General features: G+C 39.6%; 2 protein-coding genes across 4 annotated transcripts in view; both read left to right on the top strand.

Annotated features, from left to right (window-relative positions):
* Nucleotides 1–2660, top strand: part of BRDT (bromodomain testis associated) — a 47226-nt gene extending 44566 nt beyond the window's left edge. For 2 of the 3 annotated variants that reach the window (XM_056497936.1, XM_056497937.1), the window contains 3 exons: nt 98–297; nt 1572–1731; nt 2452–2652. In XM_056497936.1, coding sequence (XP_056353911.1) covers nt 98–297; nt 1572–1731; nt 2452–2520 — 429 coding nt within the window. In that variant the 3' untranslated portion in view covers nt 2521–2652. Of the gene's footprint in view, nt 1–97; nt 298–1571; nt 1732–2451 lie in introns of all 3 variants that reach the window. The other variant, XM_056497935.1, reaches the window with a different exon arrangement.
* A 5413-nt stretch (nt 2661–8073) lies between these two features.
* On the top strand, nt 8074–24113 carry EPHX4 (epoxide hydrolase 4). Its single transcript, XM_056497939.1, has 7 exons — nt 8074–8462; nt 11287–11372; nt 14304–14461; nt 16472–16600; nt 18648–18751; nt 19666–19814; nt 23190–24113. Exons 1-7 carry the CDS (start codon nt 8220–8222, stop codon nt 23422–23424), a joined length of 1104 nt encoding a protein of 367 aa, XP_056353914.1. The 5' UTR covers nt 8074–8219; the 3' UTR covers nt 23425–24113.
* The last annotated feature ends 986 nt before the right edge of the window (nt 24114–25099 follow it).

Below are 25099 nucleotides of genomic sequence, written 5' to 3'. Positions count from 1 at the left end.
TAGTCAAACAGCATTGTGCTAGTGTAGGAACTAAGCAGGTAAAGTAGTTGCAGAGTATTTTTTCCTCTTCTGTGTTTCGTTTTTGTAATAACTTCAGGATACAGAATTGAAGACTGTAGATTCCTGGGTTAGCCTATGTAAAACGATGAAGCTGCCAGCTCCTATAAAAGCATCTGCTGAGAGCTTCAATCAGTTCAGGGATGCAGTATTAAAGAGGAGTGGGCAAGTGCAGGAGTCAAAAAGGACTCTTGTGCAAGCTGAGAGGGAACTGCAAAATCTTCCACAAGAAAACAAAAGGTTTGTAAGCACTTCTGTGTAAGTATTATTCTGGTTTTTGCCTGTATGGTATTGGGGGGCTTATTCAGGAACAAGGGTTTTGGATTAGGTAGTTGCCATATGTCAGATGAGGAACTGTACCATGCTAAGCAAAACTGCACATCCAAAATGCACAAAGCAGCTTTTTCTCTTCAAATCGGTATTGTTTCAACATTCAGAGAAACTTCTCAGGAATTTCTTTCTCTGTTGTTGCTGTTAGTTTGCTTCTGGATTTTTTCTTTCTTTTTTAAATGGAGGGGAGTTTGGTTTTTTGTTCGGGTGCTAAGGTAAGGGGGTTTTGGTCCCCTGGAACACTCATGACCAGAGTTCACATTTGTCCTATTTTTTAATACCTGTAGTCAGGAATGTCCTTATCTTAGTGCTCTTCTAAGGGCATACAGGATAGTCTAGTCTTTGAGAGCACGGTGTTAACATAGCTGTTCAGGGGTTCCAGTGTGCACCACTTCACACAGCAGAATCCCTTGCATTGCCGTAGAAAAGCACCTTCAATAAGCCCCTGCTGTAGTATTCTTCCCTAGTTGTTTGCAGCTCCTGTTTCAGGCACTGCCCTGAGGTCTGTGGTCATGCTGAGTGGGATAAGTGACTGCCTACTAATTACTGCATTGCACTAATATCCCAGAGTTTTTTTGTCATCTTCTGGAAATTCTATTTGCAATATTTCCCTCTCTAGTAGCCAGCATTTTTTTTCCTTGCTTGTTTCACCCTGTGAAAGATAAATCTGAGCTGGTTCCTAAATTTTCCTGCACTTCCCTATTGCTGGTTGTATTAGAATAAGTCAATTGTTTGGATTTAATAATTGTTTAATTTTAATAATCAGAGCATTTGACAGACTTAAGAGTATACTCCTGATTGAGAAGTTAGTGAAATCTACCTCAAATAACTAATTGAAGAGGAAAAAGGTAGAAACATCATAGACCAAAAAAGTAACAGAAAATAAAGAATTTCAAAGCAAGTGTATGTAAATTTTGTGTAGCATATCTATAAATCCCATATCTATAAATTCCACATGCATACAGATTAGAAATGGGAGACAGGAAACATGAACCTGCTACAGCCCAACAGTTGTGTGCACATAACTCTTGTGAAGGGAAATCACTATAAAACAATGTGAAAGAGAACCATACTTTAAGTGCTAGGCACTGATTCAAATTATTTGCAGAATTCTATCATGTTGTTATGAGAAAAAAAAAGAAAGAACTTTTATCCTATACTGGTTTCTTCTCCTGTCTTTAAAGGGGCCATGAAAACACAGGATTGGATGCAGTGGCAGCGACAGTCTGTGAGCTCGAAAAAGAAATACATAAGAGTACACTGCCTGAAGCTCAACAATGTACTCTCGATCAAGACCGCAACTTGGCTAGAAAAATGGAACAAGAACGCAGGAGGAAGGAAGCAGTAAGTTTCTGACTCTTGCTACATGATTTTTTTTTCAACTTTACTAGAGAATATACAAATATTACATCAGGTCCTTATTCCAAAGGATCTGAATGATTGAAAACAACAGAACTATACTACCTGAAGAGCTAGTACAGAAAATGCAATAGGAAACTCAAAGTACGTCTTCAAGTGACATCATATGAAAAGCTATCTGCTTGGTCCTAGTGCTCTCATAAGCTTAGATACTTGTATGGTAAAATAAAATTCTGAAGGAGTCCCTGCCCTCTAAACAATTTCAAACCTTGAGTGTTGCAAGCTGTCCATCCTCCTTAATGTGTTACATGTCAACAGAAGTGCTAGTCATTCTGTTCTGGAGTGAAATACCAGGCCTGAGCCTTTTTTAAACTAACTGGTTTTATTGGTGACAGTAATTAATGTTTTTTATTGCTACCTCTTTTAGATTAAACATTTTTTAAAAAGTCATAATATTGTACAATGGAATGCAAGTACCAGTGTGAGACCATACTAGATTCAGATAAGTTCAACTGAAGCTTTCATCCTTCAGCTCTTTTCTGAGGGCTTCAACAACATGCACACTCAAACTTGTCACAACAGAGAAGACATACATTTTTTGAGAAGATGCTTTATGGTTTTCTCTTAAATCATTAATTATTTGACCTGCGTAGTATTCATTATTGTCTGACTGCTCTGAAAAGACATTAATTTGCTTTCTTGCAGACAGCTTGGATAATTGATGTGAATCTGCAAAGAGATATTATGGCATCTTTCGAAGAGTATCTTGAATGAAAGCAGTAGTTCATACAGAATTTAACTTCAAACTACTACAAACAGCACAGTTTTGTACTAGTTAGGATCTTAAATGTTAAGACCACTTTAAAGATCTTCTGTAAAATGCTTTGTAGTAAAAGGTTGTTCATTAATACCTGAAGTATCACAAGATTTATTTCTCTTCACTGCTTGTTTATAATATGTAATCTAGTCTGCTACACAGTGGAATGGAGCTGTTCATTTGATTAGAGTTTTATCTGTTGTGTATTTATGGTATTAAACAATCACTTTACTGTGACACACCTGCACAAAATCTGGGATGTGATGAAAAGATCTCTCTAAAAGTGATGCTATCTAATGGGTGTGTAACATTACTTGTCATCATAAAAAAGCTTCCATTAACTCTATCATTTCAGCAGTAAATCTTATGTACTTGCATGTCTTTTAAGGCCCAGATGTGTTTAATGTGTTTGATGTCAACATAACATTTAGCTAAGGGTGCAAACATGTTTGCCACATAGTTCTAGTTATTCTCAGGAAGAAATTATGGTAAACTGGTTCCAGTTTGAAAGATTTTTCTGATTGATGCAAAATATTATTAATGTCTAAAAATTGTCTGAGGTAGAAACTGGAATGTAAAAACCATTCTTGTTGATTATATACAGCTATGGGAAATTAGTATGGGACTAATAAAACATTGTTTTATGAAATTAATACCAAAACACAATGTGTATTATAGAAATGCTGGGTGGAAGGAGCCCTCTTCAGACAATCTAGCTGAGTATTCTCCAAACTCTTTATGTCATGTACCTCAAAGTTTAAATATTTAAAGCATGGACTCCAAGACATGTATATTTATTACTTTATAAATTATATGCAATATTCAACAGTACTAGTATATTTTTATATTGCTTTTTAATGTATTTAATTTCTGTTTTTATTTTTAACCCTGCTTATCTATTATTTTATTTTGTAACTTAAAAAACTGTATTCAAAACTTTCTTCCCACACTCCACTAGGAGATTACTGATCTCATTGAGCTTCCCATTCAAAACTCTCCCCCGACAGAGAACTTCTATTTGTCAAGTTCCTAGATGAAAAGTGAAGGTAACAATGCCAGTTGTGGTAAGGTTCTGCCACAGACAACCAAACTAAGTAAGCTAAGTGAACCAAATTTTCTACAAATAACTGAATTTTCAGAGAAAGGCAATAAATTGCTTCTAAATTCAAAAATGCCAGCTAAAGCATGCCCCGAAATGGTAGCCTGGTCTTTCAGGTAGCAGGTTGATGAGTTAGTACTAGTTCTACTATATTTATTCAATAAAGTAGCTGTGAGTCTTCAAATTCTGCCATTGCTGGGATGGTATTATTTCATTCAATAGCACAAAGAGTATATATGATAGGCACTGGGCCAGCCCTCTTTGAAATGTCTAGGGGTGTCCTGGCCTGGAGGCATGCTCAAGTGTTTGCTGTTTGGGAGATTTGAGGACTTGGAGGACAGGGATTTGGGATGAAAGATTAATTGTAATGTAAGGTAGTGCTGTTAGGATGTCTTTCATATCCATATCAAAAGTGACCTGCCTTCATTTGTAGTTAAGAGTTATTTGTCCTGCAATAAAATACTGCAGTTCACATCCAGGACTCTCTACCTTGCTGTCACTTGGATATACTTTCTCTCTGGGTTAATGCAAGCTCAAGAGCTCTTGCTTTGGAAATAGGAGGTGACAGAGGAAAGGGCAAGAATTCCTTCTGAGCATTTAATCCACTGGATACAGGTATATGGGCATTCCTGGTATGAACTGGTGCTTTTGTCCCTTCAAAAACTAATTCCAGCTTCCATGACTCTATACGTCATGGAACGGCTTAAAGTCACAATGTCAGTGCTGCTAATGCTAATCTGATAAACCCTTTATTTGCAACCTCCAAGCCACTTGGAGAGGATAATCCTCTCAATCATATAATCAAATAATCGGTTCCTGTCTCCAGACAGAAGGCTGGATCCAGAGGTAAGGGAGATGGCTTCCAAATGTGAGTAACAAGCCTCTAAGGACTGTTTGCCCAAAGCCATGAACACACTCAAAGACACAGAAATACCTCTTGGATGGATGCCGCCTGCAAACAACAAGCTGCTTAAATAAACTGTTAGTTACCTAACAGTTAAAAGGTGTACTAAGTTCTGTTCCACAATTCATTTACTTTTATCATTGGTGAAAACAGCTGCTTTAATGTGTCATTTGCCTACTTGTGTCTATGCTAGTAGGTTGTATCTTCATATAAATAAAAGGTAAGATAGTTACTACCTTTAAGTTCCTCTGTTGCTATTAAATGAAATATGGTAAATTTCTTACTCTCTACTAAGAGTAGATCAGTCTGGAGGCATAGGCAGAACCAGTGATGTGCAAAGTTGTCCTCTTTTGTCTCTCAGAGAACCAGGATTAGTTGAGCTGACAAAAGATAAACAGGCAGATGGCACCTTATGGAGGGCAAAGCTCTCCACACTGTCAAAGCACGTAAGACCATCTGCCCTGGGGTTGGTTTGGCTTGGCACCCATTAAAACAATAATTTAGAGCCAGAAGATGAGAAAATCAAAATATAAAGAAGACAGGAAAATAATTGTCAGGGCTCTCAATTTTTCGTATTCATATGAAATATGGAAGATTCTAAGCTTTCTTCTGCAAAATCCTGGAAAACGTGTAGAAGGTATCTGCCTTGTACAAACAGGTTTGCCACACATGTGGACAGTGTGGTCCTAGAGTACAAAGTAAGTGTTCCTAAATAATAGAGGAATTCTACAGCTTCCTTGGAAAACAGCACAGCTAAGGCAGCACAAGTGGAGGTGCCCAGAAATCCTGCATTAGGGTGTCCTGGTTGGAAGGACAGGTGTCTGCTGATAAAGGCAGAAGTTTTCCTTCGAAATAATAGGGTATGCAGCAATTTCATTGTGCAAACACTGCTCAGAACTGCTAGGTCACCAGCACTACTTTCTATCCAGCTCTGTTACCAGATCAATATCCACTACCTGAAGATGGCATAGCTAAACTCCATAGCCAAAAGATTTGTATAATTTAGAAGTTTGATATGACTATTGAGATAGTTAGTGATGTATAAAATACAAACAGACTTGGTTCTATTGTGATAAAATTTGCTCTGCTTCTTTCTTTGTACAAGAACTATTGCATAGCTTGGCCAAATACCTTTGTATAATAAGGCACATCACGCTTCCATCTTTATTCCTTATTGTATTCTAGATGACTATGGGAATTTTGTGAGTGCTGTACCTAAATCTTTCATCAACCTTTCATTAAAGGCAAGTGAAAGCTTGTGATCAGTTTCAGGATTTCAAATATATTTTCCAATTTTTCTTAGGGGATATTTTCTAGTAATTAATTCTGATTACAGGTTTATTAAGAAATTTGATGGCTACCATGATATAAACAACAGCATGGGTCATTTTGCTCCTGCCAAACTTCCTAATTTATCTAACTGGGTTACTGGTTTACTGAGGTGCACTTCGGGGAAAATTCTGCTGCTGCTTAGTCTGATATTGAGAAGTAGCAAAGGCTTCTTCCCTACAAGAAAGGTCATTAGCACAAATTCTGATGCATAAGAAATTAGCTGTATGCTAATCCTAGGGTTGGTGGTGTGAGTAATCTGAGCACAAAGGGAAAGCTCAGCCTCGGTAGGCATGATTCATGTAATCCTACTGGAGTCTGCAGAGGTCGGTGTCTGAACTGAATCATCTGCATCTGTTCCTTCTCTTCTTGCCCAAGAGAATGAGGGAGCCTTAAACAGCCCTGCACCTTTTCCCCAGCAGACTGACAAAGCTCCTGACCTTAACTTTGTAAGGCTTGTGTTCAGACGAGGAGCAGGGATCATGAACAGTGTTATTCAGCATTGGCAGCTGATGTAGGTTGCTGGTATTTAATTTGTGTTATTGATAACAGGAAGCTTGGCAGCTTTTTACAGCTGCTTAAAATGTTATCTTTAGTAATGGAAAATAAATTCATGTTAGGGTTGTAACTTGTTTAAACTTTCAAATTCATAAAAAGGCATTCATTAAAAAGGCCATTCTTTATAACATTCCTTTCTGCTGCTTTAGTTAATTTGATTTGATCTTTCTAAAAAAGGAAAAATTTTGACCTTGTTGAAACCAGCATTAATTCTGTCACTGCCTTCAATGGGCCTAGGATTCAACATCAGTGTCTATATTTGTAAGTCTGAATTTAGAACAAGTAGGAGAAAGCATTTGGTATGTTACAGACAAAAGTCATCTACAAGCTGTGTTCCATGCATAGTGAAAAATTATATATATTCTGTCTGCATACATGCTTATCCAATTTTTTAAACTAGCTCATTGAATTACACAGAGTTAACAGATGGATGGCGTCTTTGGTGCAGCTTCTACTTGCACTGCTGGACAGAGCAAAAATACTTCTTGGAAGTTAAGTTCTAATCCTACAGACTCATCTGAGTCAAGAACAAATTTTGGTATCCATTAAATTAATAAAATTTGGCAACCCCGATCTCCTCAAATGGCAAGAAGCTGCACATAGGCCTACACATAGCTGTGACTCTCATGGGGCTTCCAAAAGTCTTGAACCTGCCTGTATCATCTGGTCTGAGAAGAAAAGGATTTAGGAGTAAAGGTGAGCAGTGGGTGGAAACAGGATTTGACATGCAATTAATTATATTAATGCAATTAATTATATATTAATTATATTTTTTTGTAGTCAGCAAATACTATGTCCACGTTTTGTTATCTTCTAGAGCTTATAAACTGTAATTTCTTGTCATGCACTTTTATAACTTGTAAAATCAATTGCTTCATATAGTTACACTTGTACTTACAGTTTTAGATTATGTGAGCCATTCTAGTTTTAAATTACCCTTTACTTTACATATCAGTAGGTTAATAGGAGAAAGACTGGAGACTGTTCTTCTTACCCTGGCATCTGTGGCCTTGTATGAGACAGGGAATCCTTGCTGTATGCTTGTAGTAATTTACTAATGGGCAGGCAGGGGCTTGTTCAGCCTCTATCAGACCTCAGCAGTTGAGATATCAATACAGACTAAGTTTAGGCAATTTATCTTTCAAGAAATAGACACTAATAATAGCATATAATAACTAAAATTGCTTACAGAATCACCTTTAAATGGATAATAGTGAAGCGGCAGTGAAAGACTGCAGTCTTGAAAAACACTACGGTGCGAGCACCCAGCCCCATGCCTGTAGCTCTCCATCTCCGGCAAGGCACTAAGGTACGGGCGCTCAAGGGCGCGCTCGGAGCGTGCAGCGCGATCGCTGCCGGGGCCTGGGGCCGGCCCGCTGCTCCCAATGACATTCCGGGAGCGTTCCGATATGTCTGGCGGCTCTGCCGGAGCGCGCAGGTGACACAGCCGCGCCCCGCCACCCCAGGGACAGCTTCTCCCTCTTCCACCGCCAAATATCTGGGAAGCAGAGCCCTCCTTGGCCGAGCCGTGCGCGGGCGGGCGCGACTCCGGCCGCAGCGCCGCCGCCCCCGAGGCACCGCCCGGGCCCGGCGAGCCCGGGACGTGCGGGCGGCGGGCGCTGTGCCCGGCGCTGTGCCCGGCGGCGGCGCAGGGCGAGGGCCGCGGGGCGGGCGCGCCGCTCCCGGTGCCTCCGCTCGGGCGGCACCTGGCGGCGGCGGCGCTCCGAGCCCCTCTCGGCCGGCGGGGACGGCGGCGGCGGGGCCCGATGGCGAGACCCGGCGCAGCGTGCCCTCCGCCCGCCCGCCGGGTGATGGTGGCCGCCCGGGCGCTGCTCTTCTGGGCGCTGGTTTACAGCTACTGCGGGGTGTGCGCCTGCATCGCCGGGCTGCGGCTGCTCTGGAGCATCGGCCGGCGGCCGGGCGAGACCTTCCGCTGGGTGGTGCGGGAGAACCCCCCCGCCTGCCTCAACGACCCCTCCCTGGGCACCCACTGCTACGTCCGCATCAAGGTGAGGGCGCGGGCGGGGGAGCGGGCCCCGCTGGGCGCGCAGGCACCCACCCCCGCGCTGTGCATGGCACCCCTGCCCTGCTGTGCGGGGTGCGCTGTGCATGGCACCCCTGTCTGCCCTGCTGTGCGGGGTGCGCTGTGCATGGCACCCGTGCCCTGCTGTGTGTGGGGTGCGCTGTGCGTGGCACCCCGTCTGCCCTGCTGTGTGGAGTGCTCTGTGCATGGCACCCCTGCCCTGCTGTGCGTGGCACCCCTGTCTGCCCTGCTGTGTGGAGTGCGCTGTGCATGGCACCCCTGCCCTGCTGTGCGGGGTGGTCGGACAGCCCGCCTGCCCTGCCCTGCCCTGCCCTGCCGTGCGTGCTTGCACAGCTGCCCGCGCTGCCCCGGGAGCGGCGCCGTGCCCGGCCCGGCTGCGGGCTCTCAGGCCGGGAGGACACGGGTGCGGAGCCCTGCGTGGGCGGTGAGGGGTTCATCGGGCCCGGGTCTCGCAGCCCGCCGCTCCCTGCACCGCCTCTGCTCTCTCTGCTATTTACGGCTTGTCCAGCTGGTTTCGTGCATCACTTTTACGGGGAAAACGTAGAGCAAGAAGCTGATTGTTGTCCCTCAGGTTGTACAGTTTAAGCCACCAGTCAATTTCTGTACTTGTCTCAGGTCTCTACCTGTGATTTGCTGCTTTGCTGAATGCTCTAAATGAAGTTGTATTACCTAGTTATAGATGAGCTAAGAATGCACAGCAAGTTTTGTCGAGTGCTGTTTTTCATAAAAATAAGCACAAAGATCTCTGTTCCCAGGGTTCTGTACAGATGGTTTTGTGCCAGGCAGTACTAATACAAATTAGTGAACCTCCATTTGTCATGATTTGCTTGTTTTCTTTTGCTAACATCATTAGGAGGCATGTGTGGGCTTTTTCACTCATATGACATGTTCTTTCTTTCCTGTAGCACAAAGCAGTAAATGAACAGGCAGCTGGGGAAGTGAGGGGGGTATGACAGTAATAGAAGAGCACTTGGGGGCAAATCGAAATGCTGTCAATATGACAGCATTGTCATATTGACAATGAGTTGATCACTCATTTCAGGAAATAAGAAACTCTTGCTGCTGGATAACAGCAGGCTAATGGATTGCTTTCCTACACATATATCCTACAAATCCATTCAGATTTCAATAAAACAATCAGTGTTGGAAAAGGTGGCAACATCCTATGTCTGTTCTGGGGGGTGGAAAAAAGGGAATAGCAGCAACTGAAGTCAAGGATGGGCTTAGTTTGGGCCATGTGATATTTAAACTGCTGCTGTACAAGTGGGGATGGAATTTTCAAGAGTGAAGGGGAGTTCCTTAAAAGCAACAAATAGACAAAAAGAAAAACATGGAGGGTAAATCCCAACAGGATGCTGACTGAAAGAAGCAGCATAGAGGAGGGCTTGCCCATTACTCACTAAATGAGAAACTGTAGAAGGAGACTAAGAAACTTCTACTTTTTTACAATATAAAAGGATCAAAGGCAGAGTGAACTGGAGAATGATACATATGATGTAATGGCCCCAAAATTTACTAGGAATTTACTTTTACCTCTAGAGACTTCAAGTTTATTGGCATCCCAGAGGTGAAATATTAGTGTAATTAGGGGCAAAATTGAGAAGAAATCCCTATTATATCCAGAGCAAGCATAAAAATTCCAAATAGTTCACTCTCCAGAGCCCTTTCAAGAATGAGAATGTAAGTTAATGGTTCTGCAGCTCATTAGTGACTTATGAGTGTCAAGATATCTCAGAGAATTTGAAACATCTTTGGCAAGAAAACCTTTTTTGTATGCCTTTGTGATTCTTGCCCTGATATTAGCTCTTGATGTACAGCAAAGGCACTGGGTTTTTCTTTCTTTTTTGAAATATCAGGCTCTGGCATTTGTTCAGGAGCTGTACAACCCTTCTTCCTGCAGTTTCTTTCACATGACTTCTAAACAGTATTTTGTGAGCTAACTCCCAACTTCTGTGTCAGAATTCAGTAAAACCTCTAGGTCATAATCACAGTTTATTTAAATTTTACTGGATTTGACCTTCAGTCAGTGTAAGCTTGTGTACATCCATTCACTTCAATAGCATTTCAGTGTTCAGCATCTACAATAAGTAAGTTGCCTGCCTGTAATTCTCATAAGACCCATTTTCTTAAAAGATGCATCAGAAACTATTGAAAAGGCAGGAAAAAGATTATAACATTAAAGCTTAATTTTCTGAAGTGAATCTGAAACCTAGAATGATAAAAACTAGCAAAAATGTCTTGCTTTCTAGTTACTTAATTTTGATTGCTTTTGGTTGTTAAGAATTCACGTGGTCCCTTATCATGCCAGAAATGCAATGTGATGGTTTTAAATAGTTGCATAATATTACCAGCTAACTGAAAGATTGGAAGTGCATTTAAAGTATACTGTGTTTTAAAGTCTTTCTGCAAAGCACATGACTGGTATCTGTGGGAAAGCTGTGACAAGAAGCTGCATTTCCCAGTGGCTGTGCCAGGCAGGGCTCTGTCAGAAGCGTTTGTGTGCTCAGGGCTGGGCTGGCACACAGGCACACAGCCTGGCAGGTATTGGAGGTGGTCCTTCCTGGAAGAAGCTGTGGTGGGTGTGCAGAGTATGGGATACTCAACATTGCCGGACTGTAGAGATACCTGATCTCAGAACTACAGAAGGCTTCAGCTTCAAAACCAATAATTTGATATTTTTCTAGGTGCAATATATTATTTCTTAGAATATGGTCTGAAACCATCATCATTCTCAAATCCCAAAATAGTTCTATGCAGCAATAAACACACTTGTTTTTCTCTTATTTTAGGATTCGGGGTTACGATTCCACTATGTGGCTGCTGGAGAAAGGGGCAAACCACTCATGTTGCTGCTTCATGGCTTTCCAGAATTCTGGTAAACTCCCTTCACAATTTTCTATTATACAAGAGGCTGCATAAGGTACCCAAGGATGAACATCTCTGCTTAAATATCCCCAGTGTGATCCCTTATATGTATTTATGAATACTAATGGCATGAAGTTTCAGTAGGCAACGAACCATTGAAACATTTTTTTTAACTACATCATCTGCAAAAAATTCCTTCAGACTAACACAAACCAACCATGTTTTTTGTACTGTCAATCCATTTTTCCCCAGGTATGTACCCTTTCCTGCTAACTTTGTGAAGGAACTGCTGATTTTAAACAAATTTCCTGTTTGGATAGTACTTATGAATTATAGCAGAAGGTGTTAAAGTAAGGATCCATTTTATGTTAAGTGCAATCTGGATTGCTCCATTTATTAAAAATACTATACATTAATTTTTAACGGGGAGGGGAAGAACTATGAGTCCTATAGGCTATTGTGCAGCCTAATTTCAGAATGCTACTCAGGGAAAAAGATTCTATTATTAGTTCATCACAAGATGAATGATGAATCAAACCCAATCCTAAATATTTGTTTATAACAGTGAAAAGCAATCATGTGTCCAATGATTTAACCAAATTGCTCAGGCTGTCATTGTCAGGTTTAACTAGTGGAGCATGGCTTACAGAACTTGCATGGAGAAAACAGTATGGGAATAAGGGAAGTACTAATGCCAGTAATTCAGCAAGGTAAATGATCCTTTCCCTTTCCAAACTCAGCTGTAGGGCTAGAGGCCACCGCTAAAACTGTGATCTTTCAATCTGTACTCAGGTCATACCATGCTAAACTGACCCCAGTAGAAGAGAGGTCAGTTCTCTTCCATCAGCAATTTCCCCTAGAGGTACTAATGCCCTTGAGGGTGATGAGACTTTAAATTTTCAAAGAAGGACATTATTCTAGTAATAAATTACTATCTAAAATTATTAAAGCTGTAAACTTTGATTGAAAAGACAGTTAGATGGGCCAGTGCATATTCTATTCAAACAATATGTATATCTTGCATAAAAGCAACAAAAAGGATATTCTCCACAAATACAGTTCTTAATTTTAAGAAATCTTCTGCCTTCAAATTTCTCAAGTTATAAATAGCACAAATATAACCAGACAATACTGACCACTAAGAGGGATAGAGAATGTCTGAAGGTGACAGATCACTAAAGCATGTAAGACACCAGAGCCAATGAGTGTTTTAAATGCATAAGAACTTGAGAATCAATACATCGTGGAAGGTCAATAATAAAACACTTGAAATTGGACATAATGTGTTAAGGCAGCTGAGTACTTAAATGTTGTGTGTGAGCTGCTAGATTTTATAATACTTGCCTTTTAGAACGAATGTGATCAGAAAGTCTCAAAATAGATTCAATCTTATGAACATGGAGGCATTCCCAACATTTCCAAATTCTGCTTGCAAAGCAGTTGTCCAATAGATATATACAATTTGGGATAAAAGGGTTTATTTGAATATAAAACTTACACATTTGATAGGTCAAACATTTGGAGACTGATGGACTGTTGTGAAAACAGAGGATGAGAAAAGCTTGTAGACAGTTTCTGAAAACAAAAATAGTTGATTTATTTATTTATGGGCCTGGTTCTTTCTTTTGCTGAAGTATATAGAATAGCTGCAACAGTTACCATGGCAAATTGAGCTTCCAAGTCATTACATAACGCCTTTAAAAAATTCATTCCTGGGGATCTCAGCTAAACCTTGTCTTAGCACTATATAGCACTGACATGAAAATGTTCTGACTGTTTTGTTTATATTAATACAGATCCATATCACTGAGTGCTCCTGTAGCATTATTTAAGTTCAAAGTCCCTAATAGGCTGGAGGCAAGGGTAAAGTGAAAGAGCCCATGGTCTGATCCAGACACTGTTTGGATTAAGATCGAATTCTGTGCATCACACCTACAACCACTGATGATCCCAAAGTTATATATCCGTTATCTGAAACTGCTGAAATAAGCAGAAATAAAAGCTAGAACCTAGCACAGAGGGATGCAATCACTGCTATATATGTCCAGAAGGATCATGGTTTTCAAATGTTTTTTCTATTACAGTGTAAAATAAGGTCATGTCTGTCTTGTTACTGGCTATTCTGAAATTTATTTGATTTCAATAACAGCTGAAGGACAGTTAGTACTTGCAGAATAAGACCCACCATTTTCATTTTATTTTTCCTTCATAAGACACATCTAGTCACTACACACAGTTACAGGGTGAGGAATAGCCCAGGCCTTTGCCTGAATTCTTGCCTTTGTATGCCTTTTGATGTATGTAATGTTATCACTCTTTTCCATGGAAACACAAGGATGAAATTCTTTGTATAGTACCAACACATTGAGAGAGCTTGCTCTGCAACAGTTCTGGTACAGAGACACAGACGAAAGTGTACACAGGATAAATCCTATGAACTTCATCAAGACCATTTGTTATTAACTGTATTTCTTTCTTTGGTTTATTTAGTGTATTAATTATCTGACATTCTTTTTCTGAATAGAAAAGAAATGCAAAACATAGCTGCCATGGAGAAGAGAAAGTTTTTCAGACCTTACTTTTTTTATGCTACTGTGGCTCCAAGGATGAAACAGAATAGCCCTCCCTGTGCTCTGGTTTATGCCTGCTTCCTTTGCAGCAAAGGGACTGCGCCAGGCTCCAGGAATTGTTGAAAAACCCTGGCTCTGGCCATGCCCCCCTTTCTGGCAGCTGCACTTTGTTACTGGAGAATTCAAGAAGGGAGCACAAAACTACTGCAGCCACAAAGGACCACCAGCACAGCACAGAAAGGAAAAAGAATCTCATAGCAAACAAAGCCATGCTAGTTTAGCCTCAGCTATTTGGGTGCAAAAACATTAAGTGCATTTTTGGTATCATACTGCTTGACCTTGTAACTCCAACTTTTTTTCCCCTTTGTTAGGTATTCTTGGCGCCATCAATTGCGGGAATTTAAAAGTGAATATCGAGTGGTGGCCCTGGATTTGAGAGGTTATGGAGAAACAGATGCTCCTCCTCACAAAGAAAATTACAAGTTAGATTGCCTGATAGCAGACATAAAGGATATTTTGGAATCTCTAGGTGCGTTAGTAGAAGAAAAACCTACTTGATTCATAAATTACTTGATTTTCTAGGGAAAAAACCCCACATAAATATCTGGCACTGTTTTTGTTCTTTTAAGTATATACGTATTACAGCGCTGTATAGATATAAATCTAAGGATACAAATACTTTTTGACAATTACATATGAAAAAGTATTTTCTTCTAATTACAATGTGTATGTCAGTATAAGCAATATGTAAAGATGATTTTTCTGTCAGGAGTTTTGAAAAGAAATTCCTATATGCTGTAAAATCCAGCTGTACAAACCTATGGTCTTTTTCCCTAAGAAGTCTTTCTTCCTGACCACTTGCACTTAATGGATAATATTCTGAGTTAGAATCTTAAGGCACTTGCAGACCAAGAAATTTATATCAGATTACATTCTTCTTGCACAAACAACATAATAAATATTGTGGGCTTTACAGAGATGATGAGAGTACATCTGCTGTATTTAATAAAAAAAAACAAAACAAAACAAAACAGAAAGCCCTCCGAAAATACTACTCCTGCACAACCATCAGTTCTCAAGAGCTGAATCACTGTGTCTTACACAACAGTGAGAGCAGAAGGGAGAACGAGGGACGTGCTGCTCTCTGAGCAAATACATGGAGTAAAGGTCTAGAGCTGAAGTGCAAAATTCACCCCTCCAGTTCAGTTTGAAGTGTCCCTGTTTGTGTGGTAAACTGTAACCCCTAGTGAAAGGTATTTTCCTTCCATACCAAGAGCAATGCAAGGGATTGTCATTCTCTGAATCATTTTAATTCCCTGCATACTCTAGCACTAGTAAAACAACTTACTGCATTTCATATGAAGAAATAATAAGGCAGTGATTCAAGCTCTGAGATTTGAATTTAGGATTTGCTTTGCTTGTGATGTTTGAGAATTGGCAAAAGATTGGGCAGACAGTCCTCACAGTGTTGACATTTTCCAGCCTTTGCTAGTTGTGTTAATCTCCATGGTAATGCCATGGTTATGCTTGAGAAGTGCTCTCAGCATAATTCAATTTCAGAGGGGTATTTTTTTTTTTAAAAAAGCACTTCAGAGCCTTGTTATCTTTGTTTGTCCTAATCCCAAGTTAAATTCTTTTGGAGGACTTGATTATATTAAAAGTGCTGCAAAAGATTTCTATCGAAGAGGATTTATAAGGTTCTTTGACAACTGTCCAAATTTGTGTCAGAATTCTAAACATTTTGGCTTTTGTATGTTTCATTTGTAGTCTGTGTGCTCACCATTCCAGTCCTCAATGAGGAGGGTGATACTATCTGACCCTATAGTCTGTTATTTTCTAGCAGTGGCTAAAGAAGGAGTGATTAAGCTTTCAAGACACTTGGTCACTATCCTACCTGTGCCTCTTCTATTGATGAAAGAATGTGAATGTCCAGAACTTAAAAAATTGCCAACAAAACAGCTTATGGAGAAAAGCTACAGGCCTCCTAAGTATATAAACAGGAGTGTTTACACATGCTGTATATATGGTTATTAAGTATAATGCCCACTTTTTTGCATAATGATGGCACTGAGTGCTTAGATAACTTCTCATATTCAGAGAGATTCATTAGGAATAATTTTGTTCTGGAGGTGCTCTGGAGATTGCTCAGTCTTCTTGTCTGCAGTTTCAAATTCCAAACTCCCTAAACATGGCAAGTGTTTGTGTGTTATAATGACTGCAGACTGAACTGTCTATCTAACCCTCCATTGGCCAAGATGTGAACAGGGTGGCCATCTGCATACTGAGTGACTTGAGGGTGACACGGAAGTAGTATAGTTAAAGTTTAATGAAGTCCAGTTAAATACTTTGAAGTATGTGTAAATTTTTAAACTATAACAGTGCCCTATTTTTTCTGACTGTTAGTAATGGAAGCGGTGCAGTATTAAAGTCAATAAATATGCTGGACCACCTATTTAGCCAAAAAATGATTTTATAGTATTTGATAATTTCTGTGGATACTAATTCCTTTGAAATAAATGTATCTGTGTTTATGTGGTAGGATACAACAAGTGTGTGTTGATTGGCCACGACTGGGGAGGAATGATTGCTTGGTTAGTGGCCATATGTTACCCTGAAATGGTGACTAAGTTGATTGTGGTTAATTTCCCTCATCCTTCTGTATTTACAGGTAAGTTTTACAGTGGTCTTTGTTAGTCCAAAGTATCTGCATTTTGGTCATGATTGTGTTTGCTTTGAGAACCAGCAGCCTGCCTCAGATGAGCTGCCAGAACTCTGTGGCTCTCACAGTCTGGACTGTATTTTATGGAGCAGTAAGATATCAAGTATTTATTTGACTTCTGGAAATACATTTATTGTAGGAAGTGGGAATGCTTGCAACAAAAGTTAGAGATTTTTTTTAATCCTTGAGGGTCCACAAGTTATGAAATAATTTTCATACACATTAATCTGTTTTGTTCCCCTTTATCAGGAAAAAATTCCCAAAGAGGGATGTATATTTTATTACACTTTGGTAAAGGCTGCACTGCATTATTAAATCTGCATAAACCTGCCTTTGTATGAATGTGAATCAGACATTAGAATTACATCCTGATTTAGGTGACAAGTGACAATTTATGATTTGGTACAATATTCATTGGAAGAAGTCTTTCCAGGCTACTTACTAGATGCTCAGGAATTTACCAGTACTTTGCTGAAGCAGGACTTGTTTCACTATTTGTTGTGATAGAGTTGAGTTTGTCTACTACCAAGAATTACAAAACTTTTCACAGGAATCATATCAACATTCAGTAATGAAAAAGGAAAGTACTATCTCACTAATTTTAATTTTTTCAGTTGCTGGCCTTACCCTATCTCCATTTAAAAAGTCACCCCATTTCCCCATAAATAGCTAAGAATATTTTTATTTCAATTGAATGTAAATCTGACCTTGTACCGTGGGATCAGCCACACCATACACATTCGTTGTTCTCACAGTGTTCTTGGGCACCTTTTTAAGATACTAAGGAACATTTTTCCAGGTGGTTAATCCAGACTTACCTATGGAGAGGTCTGTTCACCACACGAGCAAGCAGGAGCTTTGTGCAGTGTTTTCATTGAGAGCAGGAGCAAGGCTGTAGAGGAGACAATTGCATTTTATTATAGTATTTGTTTGCATATTTGTTGAACTACAAAATCTGTTCTGCAGCTCGACAAATTCTCCCTACATCAAATTTATTCTACTGTGGATTAAAATAAAATACACAGTTTGTAAACAGTACAGAAAAGTGATCAGTGCTGACAATGGTCCATCAGGAAAAATATAATGGGTAATGCAATTTAAGAATTTATAACGTATGAAAATTTAGAAAATAGCTAACACTTCAATTTTTGTTGGCTTAAAACCCATTTTTATTCATTGTCAGAATTAATATTCCAGAGGTATGTCCTGTGTTGGGAATTGGGAATACAGTTTTTACACTGCCGAATTTGCACCTGTAAAGGAAAAGTTCTAGACTGCCTAGTACCTGCACGCATTGCGTGCTTGCTTTGAGCAAGTTAGGCGTTTGAATGTCAGAGCTGGCTCTTGAAACTCACTGGACACACAGATTTACAATTTTAAATAAACCCGAAACAGTCAATGCAAGTTTGTTTTACATATATATATAATTTTCTTTTGCTGTATATGCTCCTATGTCTTTAAAAATCGCTATGAAAAATCTTTAAAAGGTGACTCTATGTAACCTTGATTACAGTTCTTGAAATTGCCAAAAAGACACTCTTAGAAAAATTGTTTACTTTTATGAACAGGAGTGATGCAGTCTTTAGAATGTCAGTTGATCATCATCTACAGACTTCTCATCACACCACTGATGAGAGAAATAACTATTTATGCCTTTTATGCCATATCTGGGAAAAAATACTTTGGACTAGCTACACAAATAGATCTCTAAGTGAAAACCTATCATGCAATTAACTTCTCCAGTGTTGCTGTCGTCACCTAATCTTTGGCAAACTTTTGTTTTGCTGGCTGTTTCTACTAACATTTATAAAAGAAGAATCTTTTAATGGCCACATCATATATTTACTCCTGAAATAATAATCATCTTTTGTCACACAGCATACTTTAATGTAATATTTTTAAAACATTCCTTTAAGTTTAAAAAATAGTAATATTAATAGTAATTTTGTTTGAGCCATCAGCTTTCATTTTTAATTCATGGACATTTTTGTTTCAGAATACATTCTACGACATCCATCACAATTGATTAAATCTGGTTACTACTTCTTTTTCCAAATGCCATGGTTTCCTGAATTCATGTTTACACTAAATGATTTCAAGGTGAGCAAAATGAATGCTCTTGTTTATATATGTAACTGTGAGTAGTGGAAGAATTGCCACCTACATTGATCCCTTCTGATGTAGCTAAAATTACTGGGAAAAATAGGGAGCTTTCTGATTTTTCTTCTTAAACTTTATGTAACGTAGCACACAAGTGCATAGAGTCCCTGAGATTACCTCTTACTTCTGCATTTCTGGGAGGTGCTCAGGGATGTACTTTTAACCTCTAGAACTAGAGTGCATTTCTCCACCTAGGGAGTCAGCTGGTTTTACTTGTGCCCATGCCAGTGGGACACAGCTGGTGCCTGGGAAATTCCTGTGTGCAGTGGGACATCCTCTTATCTCTCCGTGCTACAGGGCAGGCAGTGTGGGAGTCTGGGCATTGCATTGAGCCAGGTGGTTAATTCTGCCTGAGAAGCCAAGGCCAAGACTTTGTATAACCTTAAAAACAACAAGTAGCAGCATATAGAAAAGGATGATGCAGCTGCAGGATACATCCTCCTACACACCAACAGCCCTGTGCAGAGCTCCCCGTGCTGCACACACAGGGCACAGCCAGCTGGGAGATCAGGAATCATCCTGCCCTGTCTCCTGCAGGAGTCCATCCCAAAAAATACTATGTGCCTGCACTTGCCTTGACTGTCACAGGTAGCAGGTCAGGATGCAGTAACTTGGTAATACTGGTATTTTGCTGTATTTGGTTATTCTGGAATAAGTTATACTAGAGATGTTTACCTTACGATTTACACATACATAGCTCTCTAAAAACTCACTTGAACCATTCATTGTACTTTGTACATAAACATATTTATAAATCTGCATAAATAGATTTTAGAAAGATGTGTCCTGTTGAAGGACAGAAATCACATTTTCTAGCTATCTTACATAACAGCTTTTTCTTCTTGCTTTTGTAGGTTCTGAAAAGTTTATTTACCAGCCAGGCCACTGGAATTGGAAGGAAAGGCTGCAGATTGACTGCAGAGGATATTGAAGCTTATCTCTATGTCTTTTCACAACCCGGAGCATTAACAGGACCCATTAACCACTACAGAACTATTTTCAGGTTAGTATAATATTCCCAAAGGAGAATATTCTAGAGTGTCCCTGGAGCCCAGAACTGTTGCTGTGGCTCCTCTTGTGCTGCTGAACCAGGGGAAAAGCCCCAGGTGTGTTCTTGGAGCCTCACCAAGTCAGCACAGGGCCAGCCAGTAAAGCAGTGAGAGTGTGTTCTGTGAGGTGTCCACACAAAACGGCAAAACAAGCAAAGTGCACGTAAGGAAAATCTTTCTTTCAAAATCTAAAAAAGCAAAGACCCTTCCTCATTCACATCTTCCATGGCAATCCCAAAAATCCACTTCTAAATAATACTTCAAAAATTAACATCAATTAACTGTTTGCATTAGAATTCATATGATGATAATATCTATCAAGAGCTTATTATTATATAGTAGTACTAGATTATATGGCATCCAAGTATGTTACTCTCACGTGTAACTTTACAAAACCATATCTGGCACAATTTTATTGTGTTTCGGTTATTTCTGTTTTTCAGAAAGGTGGGAGAGGGTTTTTTTATAACTAAGCCTAAAACTAACCTACCTTGGTTTGGGTTTGGGTTTTTTTTATTCCTTTGTTGATCTTAGCAGACTCAATTCATAGAGTAAAACAGAAATAGCATCATAATAGGAAATATTTTTTTCAAGATTAATATTTATTTTCTCAAACAGCTTTCTAATAGTTTTAACTTTCCTGAAAGGAGTTGGCTTGGCCTTAGAGACTGATATCTACCAAAAACAGGGCCAGAAGGTCTTAACTTTGCATATATTCTACTTATAGCACTAACTTGAAGGATTGTATCAAGAATTGGACTTTTTTTTTCCTTTACTGTCTTCAGCAGTGATAAATGTCCTGCATGCTTTTCTACAAATGACCAGCTTTCCAACATCCTTTAAAATGACAATTCTCTTCTTTCCCTGAACTCAGGCAGTAGATGTTTGAAGTGATGAACTTTTCATTTTCCACGGTCCGAATTTACCTTTATTGCTCTTTCTGTGCCATCCATGCTGTCACTGTCAGGAGAGCAATCAGCAGGGATTTCACTGTGAGGAAAACAGGGACCTGAGCTAGGTGCTGTTTTATACAGGCTGAGACAGAACTGGAAGGAGAAAGCAGAAAGCTACCCCCAAGCATGGCTGACGATGGGGAATGAATGAGATGATAACAACACACTGATTTACAGCGGCGCAGACAGCAGCCCATGACATCAGCTGGGATGTCCCAGGGCCGCGGGGCTGCGGCTCCCGGCCCTGCAGCCGGAGCTGGGAGGCGTGAGCGCCCCGAGCCCTGCCCGTTCCATGGCCACAGCACCTCGCTTCACTGCCTGTGCAATTAACCAGATGCTCCTCTGACAGCAGCAGTGACGTGCTGTGATGGCCCAATTGCTCTCGGAGTCACAGACAAATGGAAGAGAGTTGTGAATGTTTAAACTATTGTTTAGGCCTTTTCAGACTCAGAAAGAAAGTGTAGTATCAGTTATAAGTCAGAAAGTATCTTCACAGCTGTTAATTCCTCTGTGTGTGTTGTGTGTACGTTTGTGCATTGTTTGCTTTATTCTTCTGATGAAAGCACACCTGCAGTGAATTCAGAGAATCTTATTTAGGTGCTATCAGACACAATGCAGCAGGTTTTGGACTGGAACGAAAAGATCAGTCATTCAGTTCTTGCCACCAGTTCTGATGGTCATGCCTTATGGGATAGGAATCATTAAATACAAAAACTGGATTAGAATTTTCCCTTTCTGTCATCTAAGTCATTAAGCAGCACGTGGATGCTAATGACTTGTATTCACCATAACTCCCAGTGGGCTGATACTGGTTACGTATGTGTTAAAGGGTTCCAACTCATTGCTGTCCACTTAGAGTTTGATTCTTCAGGGCCTAATTTTTTGTTTCCAAAGAGGTGATTAAAATAACCTACTTCCATCCATCACCAGAACATCTTTTTATAAATAGCACAGTGGTCATTCCTTTCACTATACATTAAATACAAACACTTTGAGAATAAATCCATAAAGTTTTTCTATCATGCTTGGCTAAGAGAGATAAGGTAAGAAGCTGGAACTTGGATTTCTTCTGATAAACCATTTGTTTAGAAAATAGGATCAGTTCTTTTGTAACAGTTAAGTACTTCACTGTTTACAGAGAAACTGTGTAACAATGCTGTATGAAGATCTGAGTCTGTTTTTCAAAGACTTTAGTATTTCACGAATTGAACTTCCATTTCTAAATGAGAAATTTGTGCATTCATTGTTATTAGAGGTGATTTCTAGAAACTTCAGGCATGAGATAATTATCCATATTCCAGACAGAACAGAAATAGTATTATTCATAGGCAATGAAAAGTGACAAAAAAGCCTGTAAAAAAGCCTGTAAAAAGCCTGATACAGTTTACCTAAGTGAGGTTACAAATCTTGCAAGGCACAAAACAGTAAACGCTACAGTAGTGAAAAAACACACTTGTTAATAGTGAAGAGATCTAGGATACTGGATTAAAAGGTAAAGAGATTATTCTCAATGCACTGAATCAGATCATCAGATTATCAATTTTTAAAATTGGAACTATAAGTAAGCTCTGGTTCAGTGGGCGAGATCAGGTTATTTGCAAAATGAGATTTAAACACACTGGTAGAAAAGGCCATTTTAAGAATTTTTGTAATCAAAATGAAATTACTATCTAAAGTGATCTTTTATTAACCTTTCTTGACTTCACATGTAAGTAGAGAGGAAGAATGTCTTCAAAATCTCAATTTCTTTGTCTTATTTTAAACTAAGACATATCACCTTCTTTGTCTTGCTCTTTTTACAGAGCATAGTCTCTGTAACTAACTCCAAAGTTTAAAACTAGTACTTATATATGTCATAAAAGTTTATTTAGGTAATCTTTTTCATACATTACTGGTTTAAAATAATCCTGTTTTTGCATTAATATAATAAAGATTTGTAGCTGATCAGGTGGAATCTGTTTTAAATCGTCACAGCTAGTCTGTCACTGTGTCTGGCTAAAAGTAGGTAATTCAAGCTTAGATAAATTTTTTAGAATCTTTTAAATGTGCTGGAATAAATTCTGATGGGTTAATGATGAAAAGTCATTCTAGCTACTTGCATCTTTCATAATGTCTCTAATATGATGTAGTATTATAAAATATTCAATTTTAAATGATTGCATTAAGGAAAAATTTTAAAAATTTTACTGAAAGTTTCAGTAGGTCATTTTGGTAGAACTTGGAGTCACAATGGCTTTTTGGTATTGTAGAAGATATCATGGAATGCAGGAAGTTTACAGTGAGATTCACTGCATTGATTTCAAAAGCTGTGTTGAATGAAATATGTCTTGGTTATTTTTTATTAAAATAAGACGTAACTGTGTTTTATTTTTAAAGCTGCCTACCTCTGCAGCACCATGAAGTCATCATGCCAACCCTGCTATTATGGGGAGAAAGAGATGCATTTATGGAAGTTGAGATGGCAGAAATTACAAGGATTTATGTTAAAAATCATTTCAGATTAACTATTTTGTCAGAAGCCAGTCATTGGCTCCAGCAGGATCAACCTGACATAGTGAACAAGTTGATATGGACCTTTCTTAAGGAAGAGACAAAAAGAAAAAGAGAATGACTGTTTGTACATGTTCTAAGGGGTCTAAATAAAAGCTCTTTGGATTTAAAACCTAATTGTTATCAGGGCCATATTTCCAGCCTGCCTTCTATTATGAGCTCTGTTAGAGAAAAGTGTTTTCATTGTACTGTACATTTGGACACTAATCGTACAGCTAAAAGAAGTGAGTATGAGAATATATGATACCAACATTGGTTTTACCTGTATACTTGTATTTTGCACATAAAAACACCTGCCTTAAAATACATATGTATTTGTACAGAAAATCATGGAAAGTTGCTTGGTTTTGTTTTCTCCCTTGCTTTACAGTTTTAATGTGTGGTGCCTTTTACAGATTTATAATGAAACAATAGAGTGGTGCCATACTGAAGAAAGTCACAAGTTTTCATTCTAGATTTGCCTGAATTTTTTTAATGTATTTTACCATTAAACAGTAATTGACTCTTTTTATCTATATTTTAGCATACTGAAGGATTGAAAATTTTCTGGGTACGTTTCTAGTCCTCAAGTGAATAATGATCTGTATCTTGTTGTATTGTTGAATGCAGCTGCTTTGCGCAATGTGTTTTTCTTTCTTGACTAAAAAATGGGAAACCTGTACACTCCACATGTCTGAACAAGAACAATGAAAAATTAAGATATAACATGTATCAAATCCACCTCTGTCTAATAAAAAGCAACTTACACGACTCCCTTTACTTTATCTGACTTCCTATGGAGAGATTTGCTGAAGCTAAGAACTGGTTTTGAATAGCTGGTCTGGTATTCAGCCCCGACACTCATATAATTGTTGCTATAATTGTAATTTCTTGAAAATAATGCCTCATTGTTGGCATTATCCTTCCTATGTCAGCAACTACTGTTCTTGTCTCCAAGAACTGCTGCCAAGTTCCTGTGTTTATAGGAGGAAAAGACACAACGGGGGTAGAATTAACTTTTGTGTGATGGCAGGGGAGAAGAAAACTGTATGCTTACTACAAGGGGAAATGAAGCAAAAATATGAGATCACAGAGTAGGTGTCACCTGCCTATTGGGTTTCCAAAGCCTCCCTTTCCATCTGCAGAGGAAGTGCAGTGCCCTGGAATCAAGGTGAACAAGATTCCACTGGGGGAGGCATCAGGGCCAGGTGAGCCTGAACCAGCTGTCCACACCAGAGCAGAACAGAGCTCAGAGATACTGGGGAGTCCCAATGCATAGCCACACTGCCCTGTGTGTCCTCTCTTTTGAGCCAGTGTCCCACTCGGGTACTCGGTGCAGTCCCTGTTCAGTGTAACCTCGCAAGGAAGGAGCTGCCCTCGTCCCCTTCTGCAAATCCCAGAAGAGTCTCCTCAGGATCGCGACAATGGTGTTGAACTTGCATCTTTCCATCCACCAATGGTATTTGCCTTTCAAAGGTTTTTCCCTGAATACTTTGAACACTTACCAACTTAAATGGTTATGTGTCTCTCTTACTTACACTGTGAGGCTGGAAAGGCTCTCCCTTGTCTCAGGAAGTGGCACCGAGAGACGTCCCTCACCTGTGCAGCAGTTCTGCTTTGGCAAGACAGCCGGTGCTGGGGAGTAGGGATTTTCCGGCAGAGCACAGGCTGTTTGGAAGCTGCAGCCCTCCCCGCTTCCTTCCCTGCAGCAGGTGCACACGGCAGGGGCGGCGGGGAACGCCGGGCCCCGCACACGA

This window comes from Oenanthe melanoleuca, chromosome 8, assembly GCF_029582105.1.
Source record: "Oenanthe melanoleuca isolate GR-GAL-2019-014 chromosome 8, OMel1.0, whole genome shotgun sequence".
In the NCBI taxonomy this organism is placed as follows: domain Eukaryota; kingdom Metazoa; phylum Chordata; class Aves; order Passeriformes; family Muscicapidae; genus Oenanthe; species Oenanthe melanoleuca.
The sequence above is the reverse complement of the archived record's forward strand: the minus strand, read 5'-3'. Positions and strand labels throughout refer to the sequence as shown.

Bases quoted from the DNA above. Each gene is read 5' to 3' on its own strand.
- EPHX4 (XM_056497939.1), top strand. From the start codon at position 8,220: ATGGCGAGACCCGGCGCAGCGTGCCCTCCGCCCGCCCGCCGGGTGATG. The intron at 11,373-14,303 runs GTAAACTCCCTT...CCCCTTTGTTAG, and splicing joins CATGGCTTTCCAGAATTCTG to GTATTCTTGGCGCCATCAAT. The intron at 18,752-19,665 runs GTGAGCAAAATG...TTGCTTTTGTAG, and splicing joins TTACACTAAATGATTTCAAG to GTTCTGAAAAGTTTATTTAC.